Source organism: Felis catus, chromosome B1 (genome assembly GCF_018350175.1).
Source record: "Felis catus isolate Fca126 chromosome B1, F.catus_Fca126_mat1.0, whole genome shotgun sequence".
NCBI lineage: Eukaryota > Metazoa > Chordata > Mammalia > Carnivora > Felidae > Felis > Felis catus.
This window is the reverse complement of record NC_058371.1, coordinates 142,557,273-142,577,358: the sequence shown is the minus strand read 5'-3', so window position 1 is coordinate 142,577,358 and position 20,086 is coordinate 142,557,273. Positions and strand designations below refer to the sequence as shown.

The following is a 20,086-nucleotide window of genomic DNA, read 5'->3' as shown; positions in this document are numbered from 1 at the left end:
AAAATTAACAAAAATAACAACTACAACAAAAAACTCACAAAAGGTAACAGTCTAAGACTCACTCTTAGGGAAGTCGTACTAACATCACTTTTTCAAATCGATTCAAGCATGTACTTATGAAACAGTAATATTATTAGGATAGCTTTAGAAAAATTAAGTTCTGTGTCTAAGTAATCCCATTCAGAAGGAAGGACAGAAGGAAGAAAGGAAAGCAGAACTGCCTGCCCACCGCAGATAGTACTTCTTGATCAAGGGATGTTTTCTTTTCCGTGGATTCCTCAAATAGGGTTAAGAGAGTTCAGTTCATTGGTTAACAACCAATCCTCAAGAGAATTTATAATGCATTGATTCAACCTGGTAAAACATAGGGCTTTATATTTCACATGTTACATTCTGATCATTAAAATACAAATCCACCCCAGCTTTAAACTCTAAAGGGCTCACCATTACCTAAAAGATTAAGTACAATCCCCCAGGCATGGCATACAAATCCCTATGATCTACCTCTCCAGCCTCACTCACCTTCCATCTCTTTCTACCTTAAAATTCATACTGTAAGGATAGCACTTGTATATTTATAGTCCTTCCTTGCTTCTGCCATGCTATTTTATTATATCACTGCTCCTCTGTTCATACTGTTCCCTCTGGTTGGAACACACCCCTTCTCTTTTACCTGTCCTATTATTTATCCTTGAAGAGCTATTTCAATGGTCACTCTTCACTACACTTTTACTAGTAACTCTAGTTGAGCAAAGTACTTTCCTCTGCTCCCACAGCCTCTCCTGTCACATCTCTAAAGTTCAACATTAAGAAAAGTTACATTTCTGCTTTTCGCTATGACAGATTAGGTAATAACCTACAGTCCAGCGGAGAACTAGAAAAGCTATTAACCACCACCACCACCACCACCACCACCACCACCACCACCACCACCACCTGTTTTGAAGTCATCAGAACTTCTAGGACCACCAGGCTTTGCAGATCTAAGATCCTGGATGTGAGGTACAGGTATCCTCAAATTTCAAAAGTCCATGTTATGTCACTTAGCTTTTACTGAAAATCTACATTAGTACATGAAAAACTCTGAAGAGAATTTTCACTTTTACAAAAAAAGGCAAAAAGTAAACACAGCATTCAGCACTTGTTTTGCAACAAGATGTTAAGGAGATGGTGATGGCACACCCAGAGCAGCAGATCGGTACTGCCAATCTCCTTTCCCCAGAACTACACTCAGTATCTCAGCATCAAGCCACCATGGCTTTGAACATTGTCTGTGAGCATCAGTACTATCTTGAGTTACTTTGTCCATCTGTTAGCAAGATGTGTCCTAAGGTATCAGAAAAGCCAAAGAGATGGTTTAGGAACACTCAAAAAATTTCCCTGATAAGTTAATGGTAATTGTTTCTTCACTTTACAACATTTCAGCTTACAAAAGTTTTCACAGGAGTGCTCTATTCACTTATGAATATGGGGAAACCTTAAACGAGAGGAATCAATATTCTACAGTTTTCCTTCAGGGCATCTGCCCCTCCTGTGAGTATGCCAAAAAACTGAGTATGGGCAAGGAAACCTACAGAGCTTTTGAGGCTTTTATAGGGCTAGAGACAAAATATGGAGACTTGAGGAGCCAAGAACCTAGAGGGACAGGGAGGGTCAGAGAACTAAATGTGACACTCAGTTGATTTCCCCCTTAATTTTGAAATTAAATTTTAAGTTTATTATTTATTTATTTTGAGAGAACTAGAGAGCACATGGGGGATAGGCAACAGAGGGAGAAAGAATCCCAAGCAGGCTCTGCACTATTAGTGCAGAGCCTGACATGGACCTGAACTCATGAACCATGAGATCGTGACCTGAGCAGAAACCAAAAACAGGACTCTTAACTGAGCCACCCAGGAATCCCTTGAATGAAATTCTGAAGTTGGGAAGGATAGAGATGTAAGAAGCTAAGCAAAAGCCTCTGAAAAGGAAGAATGAGTTCAGCACCCTTCAGCAACCTCCCAAGTTCTCAGGTGGAATTCTTGGTTACACTCTAGGAGGGGGGCAAACCAGAGGCAGATGAAGCCATACCCAACTGCTGCCCAGACTTCAATCAGCACCATCTCTGACTGGGTTAAAGCGATTCATCTCCTACTCCGTTTGCCCACCAAAAAAAGACTGAACCCTTCTGTAACAAGAAAACATCTAGAGCCTTTACAATTTTTCATAATGTTCAGCATCCAATTAAAAATTATTGGGTATGCTATACAGTATAATGCTAAGCAAAGTCAGAGAAAGGCAAATACCATATGATTTCACTCATATGTGGAATTTAAGAAATGGAACAAATGAACAAAAGGGGAGAAAAAGAGAGAGACACACAAACCAAGAAATAGACTCTACTACAGAGAACAAGTTGATGGCTGCCAGAGGGGAGGATGGTGGGGGGGAATGGGTGAAATAGGTGAAAAGGATTAAGAATACACTTATCTTGATGAGCACTGAGTAAGGAATAGATACACTGAATCACTATATTGTACATCTGGACTCTAATATAACACTGTATGTTAACAATACTGGAATTAAAATTAAAAACTTAATTAAGAAAAATTAAGGAGGTATGATAAAAGAACGAAGTGACCAAAAACCAAGAGAAAAAAGGGATAACAACAAAAAGACCTAGATCTTTGAATTATCAGAAAAGGACTTAAGGGACACGTGGGTGGCTCAGTCAGCTGAACATCCAACTCTTGGTTTCAGTTCAGGGCATGATCTCGTGGTTCATGGGATAGGGCCCCACATCAGGCTCTGTGCTGACAGTGCAGAGCCTCTGCTTGGGATTCTCTCTCTTCCTCTCTCTCTGCCCCTCCCCTGCTCATGCTCTCTTTCAAAATAAATAAATATTGTTTAAAAAAGGAAAAAAGGACTTAATATACAAGAAAATAGAGGAAAAGCAGGAAAATAGATGAAAAAATGAAGAATTTCACTAGAAAAATGATACCTATAAAAAAAATCCAAAAGGAAATTCTAGAACTAAAAAATATAGTAACTGAAATTAAGAACCCCATGAGGCAAATGAGACATGGTTGAACAACTACACTTCGAGGAAACCTTAATTTTAAATGTGTATCTTAAAATAGAAGAATCAATTTTTTAAGCATCTACTTCAAGATAAAGAACAGCAAATTACACAAAGGTAACAGAAGCAAGAAATGAAAAAAAGAGCAAAACTTAAAAAGAAAACACATGTGTGGGGTGCCTGGGTGGCTCAGGCATCCAACTCGACCTCAGCTCAGGTCTGGATGCCACAGTCTTGAGTTCAAGCCCCACACTGGGTTCTGTGCTGGGTGGGAAGCCTACTTAAAAAAAAAAAAAAAAAAAAAGCAAATGTACAACAGGGAATATCAACAGAACTAAAAGACTAATCCACAGATCTCTAGAAACACTAATCAAAAAAAAAGCACAAATCACTAAGTAAATGAAAAAAGAACATCATTATGAACTTTTTCAATGTTAAAAAGATATTATAGGGCTGCCTGGGTGGCTCAGCTGGTTGAGTGTCTGACTCTTGATTTACACTCAGGTCGTGATCTCATGGTTGTGAGATCAACTCACATGTGGGGGCTCTGTGCTGGGCATGGAGCCTGCTTACAATTCTCTCTCTCTCTCTCTCTCTCTCTCTCTGCCCCTCCCCTGCTCATGTGTGCACTCTCTCTACCTTTAAAAAAAAAGAAACATGATATTAAACAACTTTACACAAACAATTTGACAATTTAAATGAAATAAATGAATTCCTTGAAAAACACAATTTACAAAACTAAAATAAGATTTAAATGAAGATCTGATTAGTCTCACATTTACCAAAGAAATTGAATTATTTAATACTTTCCCACAAATAAATCTCTAGGCCCCCAGTGGAACCTGCCAACCTTTAAGAAAGAAATAACACCGACCTAAACAAATTGAGAGCATTTTTTTTTAAAAAAGCAGGAACATTTCCCAATTCACTTTACAAAGCCAGCATATTTTATTATGAAAACCTGACAAAAGGCATTACAAACCAATCTTACCCATGAACACAAATGCAATATTCCTAAGCAAACTTAACAAAATCCAATGATGTAAAAAACCTTAACACCTATTTAGAAAAAAATCGCTTGACAAATTAAGGGAGATAATCTTCCTAATCTGATCAAGATGACCTAAAGAATATATAACAAATATTATACATAATGGTGAAATACTCAAAACTTTCCCCTCAAACTAAAACTGAGACAAAGATACTTGCTACTTATATTCAGTGGGATTCTGGAGGCCCTAATTCCATAAAACAAGAAAAATAAATAAAAAGTATTAAGAACTGGATAGGAAGAAACAAAACCATGATTATTTACAGTAAACATGTCTATGTATAGTATACAAAAATACAAATGAGTCTGGGATGCCTGGGTGGCTCAGTTGCTTAAGTGTCTGACTTTGGCTCAGGTCATGATCTCACAGTTTGTGAGTTCAAACCCCACCTTGGCCTGTGTGCTGACAGCTGGAGGCCTGGAACCTGCTTCGGATTCTGTGTCTCTTGCTCTCTCTCTGGCCCTCCCCAGCTCACGCGCTCTATCTCTCTCTCAAAACTAATAAACATTAAAATTTTTTTAAATAAAAAAAATACAAATCAGTCTGTAAGCTAATTTAGTATAATCAATATATAAAAAGCTATTTTATTTCCATATACGTGTACAGAAACAGCATATTAAAAAAATAAAAAATCTAAAATACCATTTGTAATAGCCTCACCAAGACTCAAATATCTAGAAATAAACCTAAACTACCAACCATTATTAAAAGAAACTTAGGACAAACTTTAATTTTTTTTTTTTTTAACATTTATTCAGTTTTGAGAGACAGAGCGCAAGCAGAGGAAGTGGGGCTAGAGACAGAGAGAGAGAGAGAGAGAGAGAGAGACAGAGAGACAGAGAGACAGAGAGAGACAGAGACAGACAGAGAGAGAGAGACAGAATCTGAAGCAGGCTCCAGGCTCCGAGTTGTCAGCACACAGCCTGACAAGGGGCTCAAACTCATGAACCGTGAGACCACGCCCTGAGCCGAAGTCAGATGCTTTACAGACTGAGCTACCCAGGTGCCCCAGAGGACCAACTTTAAAGAACATGGAGAGACAGTCTATGTTCATGAAATGGAAGATTCATATTACAAAGAATTCTCCCCAAACTGACAGATTCAGTAACTGACTCCCCAAACTTTTTAATTGACCAGTGCATTTTAAAATATATTCAAAGAGCAAAGGGCTAAGAATAGCCAACACAATCTTGAGAAAAACACAAAGTTTATGCCACCAAACACTTATTATAATGCTATAATAACTAAGGCAATGCAGTATTTAAAGAGAGGGAGGGGCACCGGGGTGGCTCAGTTGGTTAAGCTTCCGACTTCGGCTCAAGTCATGATCTCACTGCTTGTGAGTTCGAGCCCTGCATTGGGCTTTGTGCTGACAGCTCAGAACCTGGAGCCTACTTCGGATTCGGTCTCCCTCTCTCTCTGCCCCTCCCCCCTCTCACCCTCTGTCTCTCTCTCTCAAATATAAATAAACATTTTAAAAAAATGTTTTAAAAAAAAGGTGGCTTTAAAAACAAGTTCAATAAGCCAACATGACACTGCTGCCAAAACTAAACTGAACAAAATTTAGGCTGCTTTAATGAAATTATCAAACCAAGATAAAGTAATAGTTTCACTTCATTGCTTATTATTAACTACAACTGAAAGATCACAACTTAAGAAACACACTGAAAAGAGTAGATCTTGAAAAAGAAACCCTGGGGTGGTACGAGAGAAATCTTAATCAAAAAATGGTTAAAAAACAAGAGAGATGTCGCACAGTGAAGGAAACAATCAACAAAACTAAGTGGCAGCCTACAGAATGGGAGAAGATATTTGCAAATGACTATTGGATAAAGGGTTAGTATCCAAAATCTAGAAAGAATTTACCAAACTCAACACCCAAAAAACAAATAATCTAGTGCAGAAATGGGCAGAAGACATGAACAAACACTTTTTCAAAGAAGACACCCAGATGACTAACAGACACATGAAAAGATGCTCAGCCTCACTCGTCATCAGGGAAATACAAATCAAAACCACAATGAGATACCACCTCACACCTGTCAGAATGGCTAAAATGAACAACTCTGGAAACAACAGATGTTGGCAAGAATGCGGAGAAAGAGGAACATTTTTGCATTGCTATTTGGAACGCAAACTGGTGCAGCCACTATGGAGAACAGTATGGAGGTTCCTCAAAAAATTAAAAACAGACCTACCCTATGACCCAGCAATTGCACTACTAGGTATTTATCCGAAGGATACAAAAATGCTGATTTGAAGGGGCACAGGCACTCTAATGTTTATAGCAGCACTAACAACAAAGTATGGAAAGAGCCCAAATGTCCATTAACTGATGAATGGATAAAGAAGATGTGGGGTGTGTGTACATATATGCATACAATGAAATATTACTCGCAATTAAAAAAATGAAATCTTGCCATTTGCAACAATGTGAATGCAACTAGCAAGTATTATGCTAAGCAAAATAAGTCAGTCAGAGAAAGACAAATATATGATTTCACTCCTATGTGGAATTTAAGAAACACAACAGATGAACATAAGGGAAGGGAAGCAAAAATAAGATAAAAACAGGGAGACAAACCGTAAGAGACTCTTAAATACAGAGAACAAACTAAGGGTTGCTGGAGGGGAGGTGGGTAGAGGAATAGGTTAAATGGGTGATGGGCACTAAGGAGGGCACTTTTAGTGATGAGCACTGAGTGTGATATGTAAGAGACGAGTCGCTGGGTTCTACTCCTAAAACCAAGACTACACTGTATGTTAACTAACTTGAATGAATGAATGAATGAATGAAAGAAAGAAAGAAAGAAAGAAAGAAAGAAAGAAAGAAAGAAAGAGAAAAAGAAAAAAAAGGAAAAGAGATGACTTTTTGGGCTTAACACATCTTTGAATAGATAAAGGGCTACCACTTAAAACAAGGAAATTTATTCTGTATTGCTCCAGTGGACAAAACTAGAACCAGTAAGTGGCCACTTGAAAGAAGGAGTTTTCAGGTTCAATTTAGGAAAAACTTGACAATAATTTATAGTTTTTCCATAGAATGAATAAAATATCCAAAACAGAGGATCAGTTACCAGAGATGTTAGAAGGAGAACTTTTCTACTGTGTGGTTAGAGTAAATCAGTGATTCCCAAATCTAATTCATGTTAATAAAACTATAAAGCTTTTTAAAATACATATTTCCGTAATTGCCACCACAAGCCCAAGAAGTCTGAGTGAGGCCTGGAATCTCTGTAAGACATCTCCTGGGTAACTCTGATACACTCAGAAGCCCAGTGGCTCGAGATCATGTATTGGAAACTACATAATTATATGGCCTTTGAAGATTCCTTAGAGTTTCAAACTTCTAATGAAAACCATCTTTATAGTAACAGCTTCAAGCATAGTTTTGTCTTTGCATATCAAAAGCACTTTAGCAAAATAAAGAATATCTGAAAGTGTATGTCACTTTGACCAGTCTTCAATTTTTCCCCCAAATTCATATAACAAAATTATCGTGTAATTGAACGTACTATTATGTAAAAGAACTTCTCTAACCTGAAATAATTACAAAGAAATGATAATGTTCATTTAAAAGATGTTTACTACTATATTATATGCCAGTAAATAAAATAACACAACCCTAGCCCAAAGGAACTCACAATCACATCATTAGGAAATAATATTGTGTGCTATAAGGGAAGTAAAAAGTGCTGTAGAAGCACACACACAGGGAGTGATAGGTGTATAACATTCTCGTGTGACCACTCTGTTCTAAACTTGGGGATACGAGCTGCAGATTAAAAGAGAACTGTAAGAGAGTGATCCAGAGGTAGAGTTTAGGTAGAGAAAGAAACATAAGGAAATTGAAGGAAAGACGCAAAGCAGAAAATTAAAATATTTTATTTTTCCATTTTTACCAGCACTTAAAAAAACATTAGAAAAGTTGGACAAAGTATGTATATGGCTTAACAACAAGACTGTTTCTTTTCTCCAAGAAATCAAGAAGGGAAAACATGATTAGAAGTAATCGTGGAAAGAGAAGTAAAAAAGCCAGTCCGTGAAGAGTGATAGAAGAAAATAAAAAAATTAGAACTAGAATACAGAAGTGTCTTTGGGGGTTACTATGGAAAGTGGCTCCAGCCCTTACAGCTCTTTCCTCTTATCCCTACCTTATTCCCTATCTCCATCAGAACAAGCCCATCCACATTTGAGAACTAACTTTGGCTTCTACTTGATGTTACTAAAAGCAAATCCTTAAGTATTCCCTCTTAGAAGTTTAATACTGTTCTATTCTCTGGTATTACCTCAGTAGTATTTACTAAGTCACCTATAGAAATAGGCCAGGTTAAGTGATAACATAGCAATATGCTATAATCTTGGTAGAGTATCACCTTTAAAGACTATGTTGTAAAAGAATATTACTATTGGTTACATGCTGACTCAAGGAGACAGCAGAAGAAGGAAGAAAGAAATGGTTCTAAAGCTAGGTGTATTTAAGCTTTGAGGCATACCAGAATGTCAGAACATAAGGAGAGGAATTTCAGTTTTCTCACTGATGTATCTTCAATGCTTAGAAGTGCTCAGAATGTAACAGTTACTTAATGAACATTTACTGAATGACTGAATTCCCAAGTAATCTAAAAAAATCACACAAGATGGGGTGCCTAGGTGGCTCAGTTGGTTAAGAGTCCGACTCTTGATCTCAGCTCAGGTCATGATCTCATGTTTCATGGGATTGAGCCCCACATCGGACTCTGTGCTGATGGCGCAGAGCCTGCTTGGGATTCTGTCTCTCCCTCTCTCTTCCCCTTCCCAGCTTGCACTCTTTTGCTCTCTCTCAAATAAACTTTAAAAAAATAGTAACAAAAAAAATTAAAAATCACACAAGTACATAAAAGTAAAAACTGAAAACAAAGTATAATGGGAAGAGAACTACCTCAGGTTCAAATTATAACTCTACTACTTATTAAAGTCTTGAGTCCTGGGGTGCCTGGGTGGCTCAGTCGGTTAAGCGTCCGATTTCGGCTCAGGTCATGAATCTCATAGTCCGTGAGTTCGAGCCCTGCATCAGGCTCTGTGCTGACAGCTCACAGCCTGGAGCCTCCTTTAGATTCTGTGTCTCCCTCTCTCTCTGACCCTCCCCCATTCATGCTCTGTCTCTCTCTGTCTCAAAAATAAATAAACGTTAAAAATAATTTATAAAGTCTTGAGCAAAGGAACTATTACCTATTTCAAAGGATTAAATATGGTAACACACTCCAGTTAACTAATTTCAATCTGCTAAATGACAAATAAGTAACAATAAAAGCAAAACATTTTTCATCAGCTTGTGACAAAGAATGACAGAAATAGGTTAGAATTAGAAGATGCATTTAGATTTCAAAAACCTACAAACAAAGGTTAACCTAAACCAACAAAGGAGGAACTCAGATATTTGCTATTCATTTACCTACACAGATCAAAAATTTCTTGGCCACTGTTCTTTATCCCAAGCACAATGCAAGATACTAGGGATAAAAAAGAGCTTATACAATAAGCTTTGGAAGTGCATAAACTGAATAATTATTTGTTTTAAAAAAAAAAACATTAATAGGATTATATGTTAGAAGCATAAACATTTCTAAAAGAAAAGGCATATGGCTAATAGTAATTGAGTGGTAAGAAGCCTATCTCTCTAGAAGCATCCAACATTGGCATTATCTTAGTAGCTTACTTGAACCCCTTATAAATATTCAAGAAAGAAAGAACAATTTTTGTGTACTAAAGATAATTTCAGCTTCCATAGCTAACTATATACCTAGAAATAAAGAAGGCTTATTGGTGTTAGCACTGGGCTACAGTGAAAGAGAACAAATGTATCTTCTTAAAGCTGTAACTCAGATAACACAAGCTAACAAAAAGTTCATTCTTGTTTCAGAATGAAACAAGAAGTTTCTTAAATAAAAAATAGAGCATATCCTTTAATAGTATGTATTTCTCCCATGCAGTGTCAAGACACCACTATATGAGAGTAGTACACTTATTTCTAAGTCATCTATCTAGAGTGAAGAGAAAAATCATTACCTGATTGGTAGGCATTTTCGGCACATTCACCTTCCACATCTGGGCTTCCCTAGAGATTGCCTTTTCCAACAGGAAAGACAATCTCTGGTTTTCCAAAGGCCCTGGAAACTTCATGATATCCTTTGGATCTGCCTGCCTCCCAGCTTGATGTAGCTACCTATAAAATCAAATATAAAACAATGCTTTTTCTTTAATTATAGAGTACATGTAGCATTGTACAAATCTGTTGTTCTTATTAAGCAATTCATAAAACAAAATAAGAATGTTACAAGGCAGTATAGGATTTCATAGGTCTTTAAAATACGTTAAAACGTTACAATAATTATGTTACCTAAACATATTCACTTTTAATATGAAACCCAGTAGTAAAGACAATAAAAACGTGGACGTATAATTGATAGAACCTATAGACTCTGAAGAAAATATATTATTACATCTCAAATTGTGCCAACAAATTTTAAGTCATTGGATTTTCATACTAGTAATTCTTAGAAGTAGTTATCCCAAATATTCCTCTTAAAAATCTAATCAGATAAAGGTTACTAACCTTTTCTTTCATTAAAAAAAATGAAATCCATAGCATTATATCCCACTCATTCCCATATAATCAGTATGAAATCGTCTTTATTTGTGCTTCCAATACAGTGTCCACTAACTAAACACAGAACTATTTATATTAGAATTAAATGAAGTTAAAATATAATTCCTCAGTCACTACTGCCCCATTTCAAATGCTCAATAGCCACATGTAGTTTGTGGATACTGCATCAGATAGTGCAGAAAAGGAACATCTGTATCACTGCAGAAAGTTCTACTAGAGAGTGATCATCTAGAAAACTCAACAATAAAGTGACGGGCACCCTAAAATGAGCAAGTCTAAAGAGCAACAGTCCAGATCAGTGCAGTGCAACTGAAAGTCTAGGAGAAAGGTCTTTAAGTTTTTTTTTTTTAAATAATAGAATAAAATAAAGAAAGAAAAGAAAAAGAAACTAGACACTGAGATGTACAACCATGCTTAGAAAATTGGATTGAGGGGTGCCTACGTGGGCTCAGCTGGTTAAGTATCTGACTTGATTTCAGCTCAGGTCACTATCTCAAGGTTTGTGAGATCAAGCACAACCCCACCCCCCCAACCCCACCCCAAGTGTTGACAGCACAGAGCCTACTTGGGATTCTCTCTCTCTGCCCTTCCCCCACTCACACTCTGTCCTTTTGTCTCTCTCAAAATAAAAAGAAAATTGGATTGAGAAGCTAAAATGTGGCAAGACTCAACTAGATCTGATAAAAACTAAGGAAATGAAAGGGTAATTAACATCAGAAAAAAAGATTATGCAAGAAGGCAAACGTAATAATATCGACATTTACATAACAATAATAATGAATATACTAAATAGGGACTTTATCAAACGGATAAAACTGCACTGAGAAGATGAGAGGTATTACAAGGTAAAACGAGAGCCACCCCTTTACATGTCACAGTAGGAAAACTATTAATACCTAAAACTGAAATATAAAAAACAGTAGGGCAAGTTATTTGAAAATATCTTAAATAACAAGAGAAACAGATAAGTGCTCAGAGATTCACCTCAAGAAAGTGAGAAAAGGGTGAGAATGTCCAGAAGCAGGAGACTGCAGTTCTTCATTATAAACCTCATATAACTATTTCATTTTTCAACTGTGTATATTATGTATGCGCTTCAAATTTATGAGATTAAAAAAAAATTTAAATGCCTAGAATTGACATGAAAATTTGTTTTAAATAAAATTAAAAATTTTTTTAAACAAATAAACTTATTCAATTTCCATGCCACCCTTATCCTCAACTCCAGGTACTCTTTCTTTTCTCTAATTTAAATCCAAGTTAGTTTACAGCATAGTAATGGTTTTAAGAAAATTAAGTGACTCATCACTTACATATAACACCCAGTGCTCATCCCTAAAAGTGCCCTCGTTAATGTCCATCACCCATTTAGCCCATCCCCCCAATCAACTCCCCTCCAGCAACCCTCAGTTTATCCTCTGTAATTAGGAGTCTCTTGTGGTTTGCCTCCCTGTTTTTCTTACTTTTCCTTCCCTTCTCCTATTTTCATGTTTCATTTCTTAAATTCCACATAGGAGTGAAATCTTATTTGTCTTTCTCTTATTTTGCTTAGCATAATACATTCTAGTTCCATCCACACTGTTGCAAATGGCAAGATTCCATTTTTTTTTAACTGCCGAGTAATATTCTGTTGTGTATATATATATATATACCACATCTTCTTTATCCATTCATCAGTTGATGGACATTTGGGCTCTTTCCATACTTTGTTGATAGTACTGCTATAAACATTGGGGTGCATGTGCCCCTTCAAATCAGCATTTTTGTATCCTTTGGATAAATACCTGGCAGTGCAATTGCTGGGTAATAGGGTAGTTTCTGTTTTTTGGGTACTTTTGAGAAACTATTTTCCAGAGTGTCTGCACCAGTATGCATTCCCACCAACAGTGCAAAAGTGTTCCCCTTTCTCTGCATCCTCGTCAACATGTTATTTCCAGAGTTGTTCATTTTAGCCATTTTGACAGGTGTGAGGTGGTATCTCATTGTGGTTTTGATTTGTATTTCCCTGATGACGAGTGAGGTTGAGCATCTTTTCATGTGTCCGTTAGTCATCTAGATGTCTTCTTTGAAAAAGTGTCTGTTCATGTCTTCTGCCCATTTCTTCACTAGATTGTTTTTTGGGTGTTGAGTTTGGTAAATTATTCCTAGGTTTTGGATACTAACCCTTTATCCAATAGTCATTTGCAAATATCATCTCCCATTCTGTAGGCTGCCTCTTAGTTTTGTTTTTTTCACTGTGCAGCTTTTTATCTTGATGAGGTCCCAATGGTTCATTTTTGCTTTTGTTTTCCTTGCCTCTGAGACATGTCTAGTAAGAAGTTGTCACAGCAAAGTCAGAGAGGTTATTACCTGTGTCCTCCTCTAGAATTTTGATGGTTTCTTGTCTTACATTTAGGCCTTTCATACATTTTGACTTTACTTCGTGTACAGTGTAAGAAAGTGGTCATTCTTCTGCATGTTACTGTCCAGTTTTCCCAACAACACTTGCTGTCTTTTTTTTCCATTGGATATTCTTTCCTGCGTTGTCAAAGATTAGTTGGCCACACATTTGTGGTTCCATTTCTGGGTTCTGTATTCTGTTCCATTGATCCATGTGTCTGTTTTTGTGCCAGTACCAGGTTCTATCCCTTCCCACTATACCTCCTATGAAATAATAAACAATAGGATAATGAAATGATACCTACCAATATTATCTTTTTATCACTCATAGAACCCTGATAAAACTGGGACTCAATCAAAGGCTGGTTTCAATCCTTGGGGCAAAAAACAAAAACAACCAAGAAGCAAAACAAACAAACCCAAATCTAATCTTTCACAAGCCAATCCTTCAAATGTTTGAAAGCGGCTACCATGCCCACCAACTCATCTTTTTCATAGCTGTAAAGCTGTTCAAGGTTTCCTCACATGACATGATTTTTGTTCTTCTAAATTAGCACCAGTTTCAGTATTGATACAGTCTAAGATCATTAGCTATTTTTTTGGAGTCTGCATCACACTATCAATTCAGATAGAATTTATGGTCAACTAAAACTCTTAAGACTTACTAAGGTACACTCAGGCAAATTCTCTTCACCTGCCCCACTCCATTGTGCGTGCAGTTTTGGTGCCCTTTTTTTGAAGGTAGACAGGACCTTGTTCAGGACCATAAATATACTCTTTCTTTTTAAAAAAATCATCTTGAAGGAGAATCACCTTATTAGATTCTAACTATTGTTACATTATGCTGAGGTGTTCTGAGATTCCAATTTTGTTGCCTTGGTAGTTTTCCCAGATTCTCTAAAATTAGATGAACAAAGTCACTATAATTTCATCTGAAGAAGATATAAATATTAACCTTGGAAATGGAGTATAAGGCAGATGACCATCTGTTAAGAGATATTTAGAAAAAACACCTATATTAGTTGGAGATTAAACTTCATTGGTTCTAAGGCTTCTTCTTTACCATTTTAGTACATAATTAACTCTTGTCGAAAGTTACCTGTTTCATTCCATTAGCTATACCCAACAGGGTGGCTCACCAGGGTCCCCCAACTTTCTTAACATTCTCCAATGGCTAGCTGCCCCTGTGATTACTCTTCCCTCAAAATGTTTGCTTTGAAAATTACCTTTAAATCGGATGAATAGGGGACAGAGATGCACGCACAGCATCAAATCATGTAAAGAAGAGTAACATCAGATTCAAGAGATTCCTGTTCTTCAATCTTCTACAGTTAAGATTCTAAGTAAGACTTTCAAATATTTAGATTTGAAATTTAACAATTTCAAACAATTGGGCTCTTTCCATACTTTGTTGATAGTACTGCTATAAACATTGGGGTGCATGTGCCCCTTCAAATCAGCATTTTTGTATCCTTTGGATAAATACCTGGCAGTGCAATTGCTGGGTCATAGGGTAGTTTCTGTTTTTTGGGTATTTTTGAGAAACTATTTTCCAATTGTTTAAAAACAATTTAACAATTGTTTTTTTTTTTTTTTTTAATTTTTTTTTTCAACGTTTATTTATTTTTGGGACAGAGAGAGACAGAGCATGAACGGGGGAGGGGCAGAGAGAGAGGGAGACACAGAATCAGAAACAGGCTCCAGGCTCTGAGCCATCAGCCCAGAGCCTGACGCGGGGCTCAAACTCACGGACCGCGAGATCGTGACCTGGCTGAAGTCGGACGCTTAACCGACTGTGCCACCCAGGCGCCCCAACAATTGTTTTTAAAACAAAGGAATCTGGGTCAAAGAAGAAATCATGAGGGAAATTAGAAAATACTTCAAGATGAGTGAAAAAGAAAACCTAATATGCCAAAATTTATAGGGTGCAAGTGGAGCAAACTTTACCAAAAGCAAATCAGAAAAAATATGAGCAGAAATTAATGAAGGAATAGAGAAAAATCAATGAAACCAAAAGTTGGTTCTTTGAAAAGATCAACAAAATTGGCAAACCTTTAGCTACACCAACGAAGAAAAAACAGAAAGGTTAAAGTACTAAAACCAGGAATAAAGAGAAGACATTACCACCTATGCTGTAGAAATAAAAGGTATTATAAAGAAATTTTATGAATTGTTTGCAAATAAATTGGAAAATTTGCATGAAATGGACAAGCACCTAGAACCAGATTATCAAAACGGACTTCAAAAGAAACAGAAAAAGCTGAACAGCCATACAAGAAACTGATTCAGTAAACAAACAATTGTCAAAGAAAAGCCTATGCCCAAGTGGCTTCACTAGTGAATTCTACCAAACATCTGCAGAAAAATTTTAAAAATTCTTCACAAGCTCCTCCAAAAAGTAAAGAGCATTTCTCAACTTACTTTATGAGGCCAGTGAAGCAAAGACAACAGCACTAGAAAACTATTGATGAACATCTATTCTTTTTTTAATTTTTAATTTTTATTTATTTTTGAGAGAGAGAGACAGGCAGAGAGCAAGCAGGGGAGGGGCACAGAGAGAGGGAGACACAGAATTCGAAGCAGGCTCCAGGCTCTGAGCTATCAGCACAGAGCCCAACGCAGGGCTCAAACCCATGAACCATGAGATCATGACCTGAGTCGAAGTCAGACGTCTAAGCGACTGAGCCATCCAGGTGCCCCATGAACATCTCTTCTAAATGCAGATGTGGAATTCCTTAACAAAATACTAGCAAAAAAAAAAAAAAAAAAAAAAAAAAAGACTATACACCGTAATCAAGTGGGATTTAGCCCAGGAATGCAAAGTTGCTTTAACATTCAGGAAATCAATTTATGTAATACACCATATGAAAATGAGTAAATAAAGGAACCATTCTTTGCTCACACTAGGGGAATGTAACAAAAAATAAAGAGTTAAAACTTCCTTTATCTTTCAAAAATAAGACATAAATAATCCAAGTGAAAGAAAAAAGCATGGAGGACACTTACAGAAATATTCCAGATCAGAGGCTACAGAAAAATGGAAGTTCAATATCTGACCGTAGACTCAATCCTGTACTGGGAAGATAAACTGCTAAAAGTCATTACTGGGTCAACTGACATAATGGGAACAGACAAATTAAAGTAGATGTTATCAATGTTAAGGTCACCTGGGTGGCTCAGTCGGGTTGAGCTCAGGTCACGATCTCACGGTTGGGAGTTTAGCCCCATGCCAGGCTCTGTGCTGACAGCTCAGAGCCTGGACTCTATTTGGATTCTGTCTCTCTGCTCCTCATGCTCTCTCCTCTCAAAAAGTAAACATTTTAAAAAGATTTTTTAAAAATGTTATCAATGTTAAACTTACTAATGATAACTTTACTGCAATTCTATAAGAGAATATTCCTATTTTTTGGGAAATACACAGTAAAATACTTAGGAGTAAAGGGCCATAATGCATGCAACATATATATGCGACAAAGAAAGACAGGATAAATGATAAAACAAGTGGGGTGATATATTAATGATAGATGAATCTAGGAATAGGGTTTCTTTTTGAAATTACTCTCAAGTTAAGAATGTTGGAAAACCTCCCTCCCCCCTCCCCCCCCCCCAACAGAAGACAAGTTATGGAAGTATTTATATTACCAGGACACCTTTTAGATTCCTTTTTTAAGATTCTAGTAAGACAAATAATGGTACAGTGAAAACATTAACTTGAGTTTTGTTTCTCTGATAATGCACAAGTTTGTTTTCTGATGTGTAAAATAGATTAAGTTAGATGAATAATGAAACCTGCTGAAGAATAAAATACAGGGGCGCCTGGATGGCTTAGGTCGTTGAGCGTCCAACTTCGGCTCAGGTCATGATCTCACTGCTCATGGGTTCAAGCCCCATGTCCCGTCGGTGCTGACAGCTCAGAGCCTGGATGGAGCCTGCTTCGGATTCTGTGTCTCCCTCTCTCCCTGCCCCTCACTTACGCTCTCTCCTTCTCAAAAATAAACATTAAAAAAATTTTTTAAAAAAAGAATAAAATACAAACACTTAAAATATAATTTTACTGTTTGAAATACTAGAACTTTATGGTTATATATATCTTATTATTTTATGCCATTAGTTACATCCAAAACTTTGAATGCTCAGACAGCTAGAAGTCTCTAGGAACTAAGAAACAAAAAGACTGTTTTGGTTGGCATATTCCATACACTTCTAACTTCACGGTAGTTTCACATTTCTCTTGCCATTCTTTCAATTACCACTGCTGCTTCTTTCTCCATGTTTATCAAATAACTTAATGTATGAGTGAATAGTTTATAAAATGCCTACTGTACAGTATAAACTATATTACAAATCTACATACAGAACCTCCTGCTCTTCTAAGAAAACGTGGTGCACAGAGCTGGATAAACAACAGAAACTTTATTAATACAGAATTCTTACATTTATTATCACCATAACACCAACTCCATTAAAATAATTCTGTACTGATGCTGAGTTCTGGAACTAAGTTCCTATTCTAAAAAGAGGGATTTTAATGTGACCATCTTGACTTTATGTTCCTAACCTAATAATGAACTGCAGGTACTTGTAATTCCAAAACAGCCTGCTGTTTGCTTCCCTAGCTCCATGCGTTTCCACACACTGGTCTTTCAACCAGAAATGTCCTTCTCTAGCTGGCACTTCCCTTTCTACGGAGCTGTCATTTGCACAGGTCTGTAAATAGTACCCTGCCTTCTCACATCTGTACTTGGACATAATCCTACTTTTGAATTTATCTGCTCTGTGATAGACCTGTCTCTCCTACTAACCCTGAGTTCTTTGACAGCAAACACTCCAGAGTTTAGCACTATGCCTAATAAATAGCTTATGCTTAAGTTCTGAATAAGAAAAAGCAATCAGTGCTTACGACTCAGCCAGGTATTGTTCAAAGTATTACACCATATGAACTCATTTAATCCTTATACAACCTAACAAAGTTGGTATTATTATTACACCCATTTTTAAAGATGAAGAAACGTACAGAAAGGTACCTTTCGTTTTTAAAGTATTTTACAATCGGAATAAAACGTGTACACGCTCTCAGCTTCCAATCTTCACCAAAAAACATCGTAGGGCTCCATTCTAACCTACTAGGAGTCACACTGTCGCTTAAACCCAGTTATCGGTCGCTGCAAATCATCGCTACCGTGCCTTCCCCACACATGCTGATTCTAACTAGTCTGCTCTATATCAGTAAGAAATTTGTCCCAGTCCAGAAGTTCAGAATCTCCCATCCTTCTGGTTCCAAATCTGCAAATCTAAACCCTGTTCATTCTTCATTTGTCCACTACCTTCTATCTCATCTACCACAAATCACGTGGAAAAAGCAGACGCAGATAATCCTATCGTTAATGTTTTCAACAAATGCATTTTTCGGTAAATTAGAGACTCTACAACATAGGCTGTTTGGGTCTGAATTCTGGCCACCCGGCTTCTAGCTCTGTCACCTACAGGGTAAATTACTTCATCCTGTGGACCCTCAGTTTTCCTCTTGGATAAACTAAGGCTCCCGAACTACCTGCCTCACCACGAGTCCTTTTGAGGCTTCAGTGAGTTGCAAACTGCTTTGAACAATGCCGTCAGATAAAAAGGTTCAACAAGTGTTATTTATTAACGTCATACCCTGCTCCTCAAACGGAGGCGCTCTCCACTGAGAGAATAAAAAAGCTGAAGACTTGAGCTTGACATTCAGAGGCCTTCAGTGACTCCATTCTACCTCCCCAGGAACACCTTCCACTACTTTGCTACCCAACTCTCAACCCTTGCCCAAATGACCTGCAATGGAACCTCGAGCTCAAGAGGGGGCCGTTCTGTCCTCTTTTCAAAATTTCGGGTACTTCAACCCCGCCTTTCTATCTCACCTCCTTTCCAATTTCCCCCACGCACTCACACCCGGGGTAACATTCCCCTCCCGCGAGTGCCCGCAGTACTGGCCGTTCAACGGATCGTTTGGCATTCATTCCGCTTTGCAATGTCAATTATCTTCCTTTGGCTCCCGCAGTAGCGTTGAAGTCTAAGGGTGGGGGTGTGTCTCCTTCTTTGTGTGTTACACAGGCTGGAGGTGCCCAGTGCACCAAAGTAGACAATTTGCTGCTGCTACAAAAAAAGTTACTCGCTGACAAAAAACTAGCCCGAAAGGGAACACAGCAGAGCCGTTTACAAACTGGGCAGGTGCTGAACCGTTCTGGCGTGGAGAGGGCGGAGTGGGGGGTGGTCGCGAAGGTTTCCTTTGGAGGGGGAGGCGGGGGCCGAGCCTCAGCCGGGGAGCGCGGCTCCCGGAGCTTCCCTTCAGGTGGCACGGCGTGGAGGGGCAATGGGGGGGAAGCGCGAGCGCGGGGCACGGAGACGCGAGTCCCCCCTCCCCCCGCCCCCTCACCTTCTCCTCCTCTTCCTCCTCCTCCTCCTCCTCCCCGGCGGAGCTGTAGGCCTCACAGTGGTGACGCGGGGTCATCCGGGGGCCCGTTACCACCCCATTTTCCTCAGCGCGCGTCGGCGGGGCGCGCGGGACGAGGACCGGACCGACTGAGGAGGGAGAAGAGGGGGAACCGGGCCGGGGGAGCGCGGGCGCTGGCGATCGAGCGGGACGCACGGCTGTGGCCGGTGGGTCAGCGAATTAGTTCCATGACTTCCCCGGACCTGAGGCTGCCGCGGCCACCGCCGGTCCCACTCCTCCAACCGCCGCCGCTAGTGCCCGGGTGGGGAGGGGGTTCCCTCTCGCCATAGGGCGGCGGGGGCCGGGGAGAGGCGGGGGGTGAGACCGGCTCTGCCCCTGCCCGGGGGAAGCGCCTCCGAGGGGAAATGGTGAAAAGGGGGGAAGGGGAGAAAAAGGAAAAAAAAAAGGGGAAGGGGGGGAAAATAAGAAAAAGCGAGACAGAGGCGCTGCCGCGTCCGCTCGCGGGGAAGGCTGGGGAGGGA

At 38.6% G+C, this 20,086-nt stretch overlaps 1 protein-coding gene across 2 annotated transcripts in view; it reads right to left on the bottom strand.

The window, feature by feature from the left end:
- Positions 1 to 20,086, bottom strand: part of CCNI (cyclin I) — a 35,856-nt gene extending 15,770 nt beyond the window's left edge. Inside the window, exons 1-2 of one of the 2 annotated variants that reach the window (XM_003985264.6) lie at positions 19,548 to 20,084; positions 10,159 to 10,315 (exon numbers count right to left, since the gene is read on the bottom strand). In XM_003985264.6, coding sequence (XP_003985313.1) covers positions 10,159 to 10,272 — 114 coding nt within the window. In that variant the 5' untranslated portion in view covers positions 10,273 to 10,315; positions 19,548 to 20,084. Of the gene's footprint in view, positions 1 to 10,158; positions 10,316 to 19,547 lie in introns of both variants that reach the window. The other variant, XM_045056181.1, reaches the window with a different exon arrangement.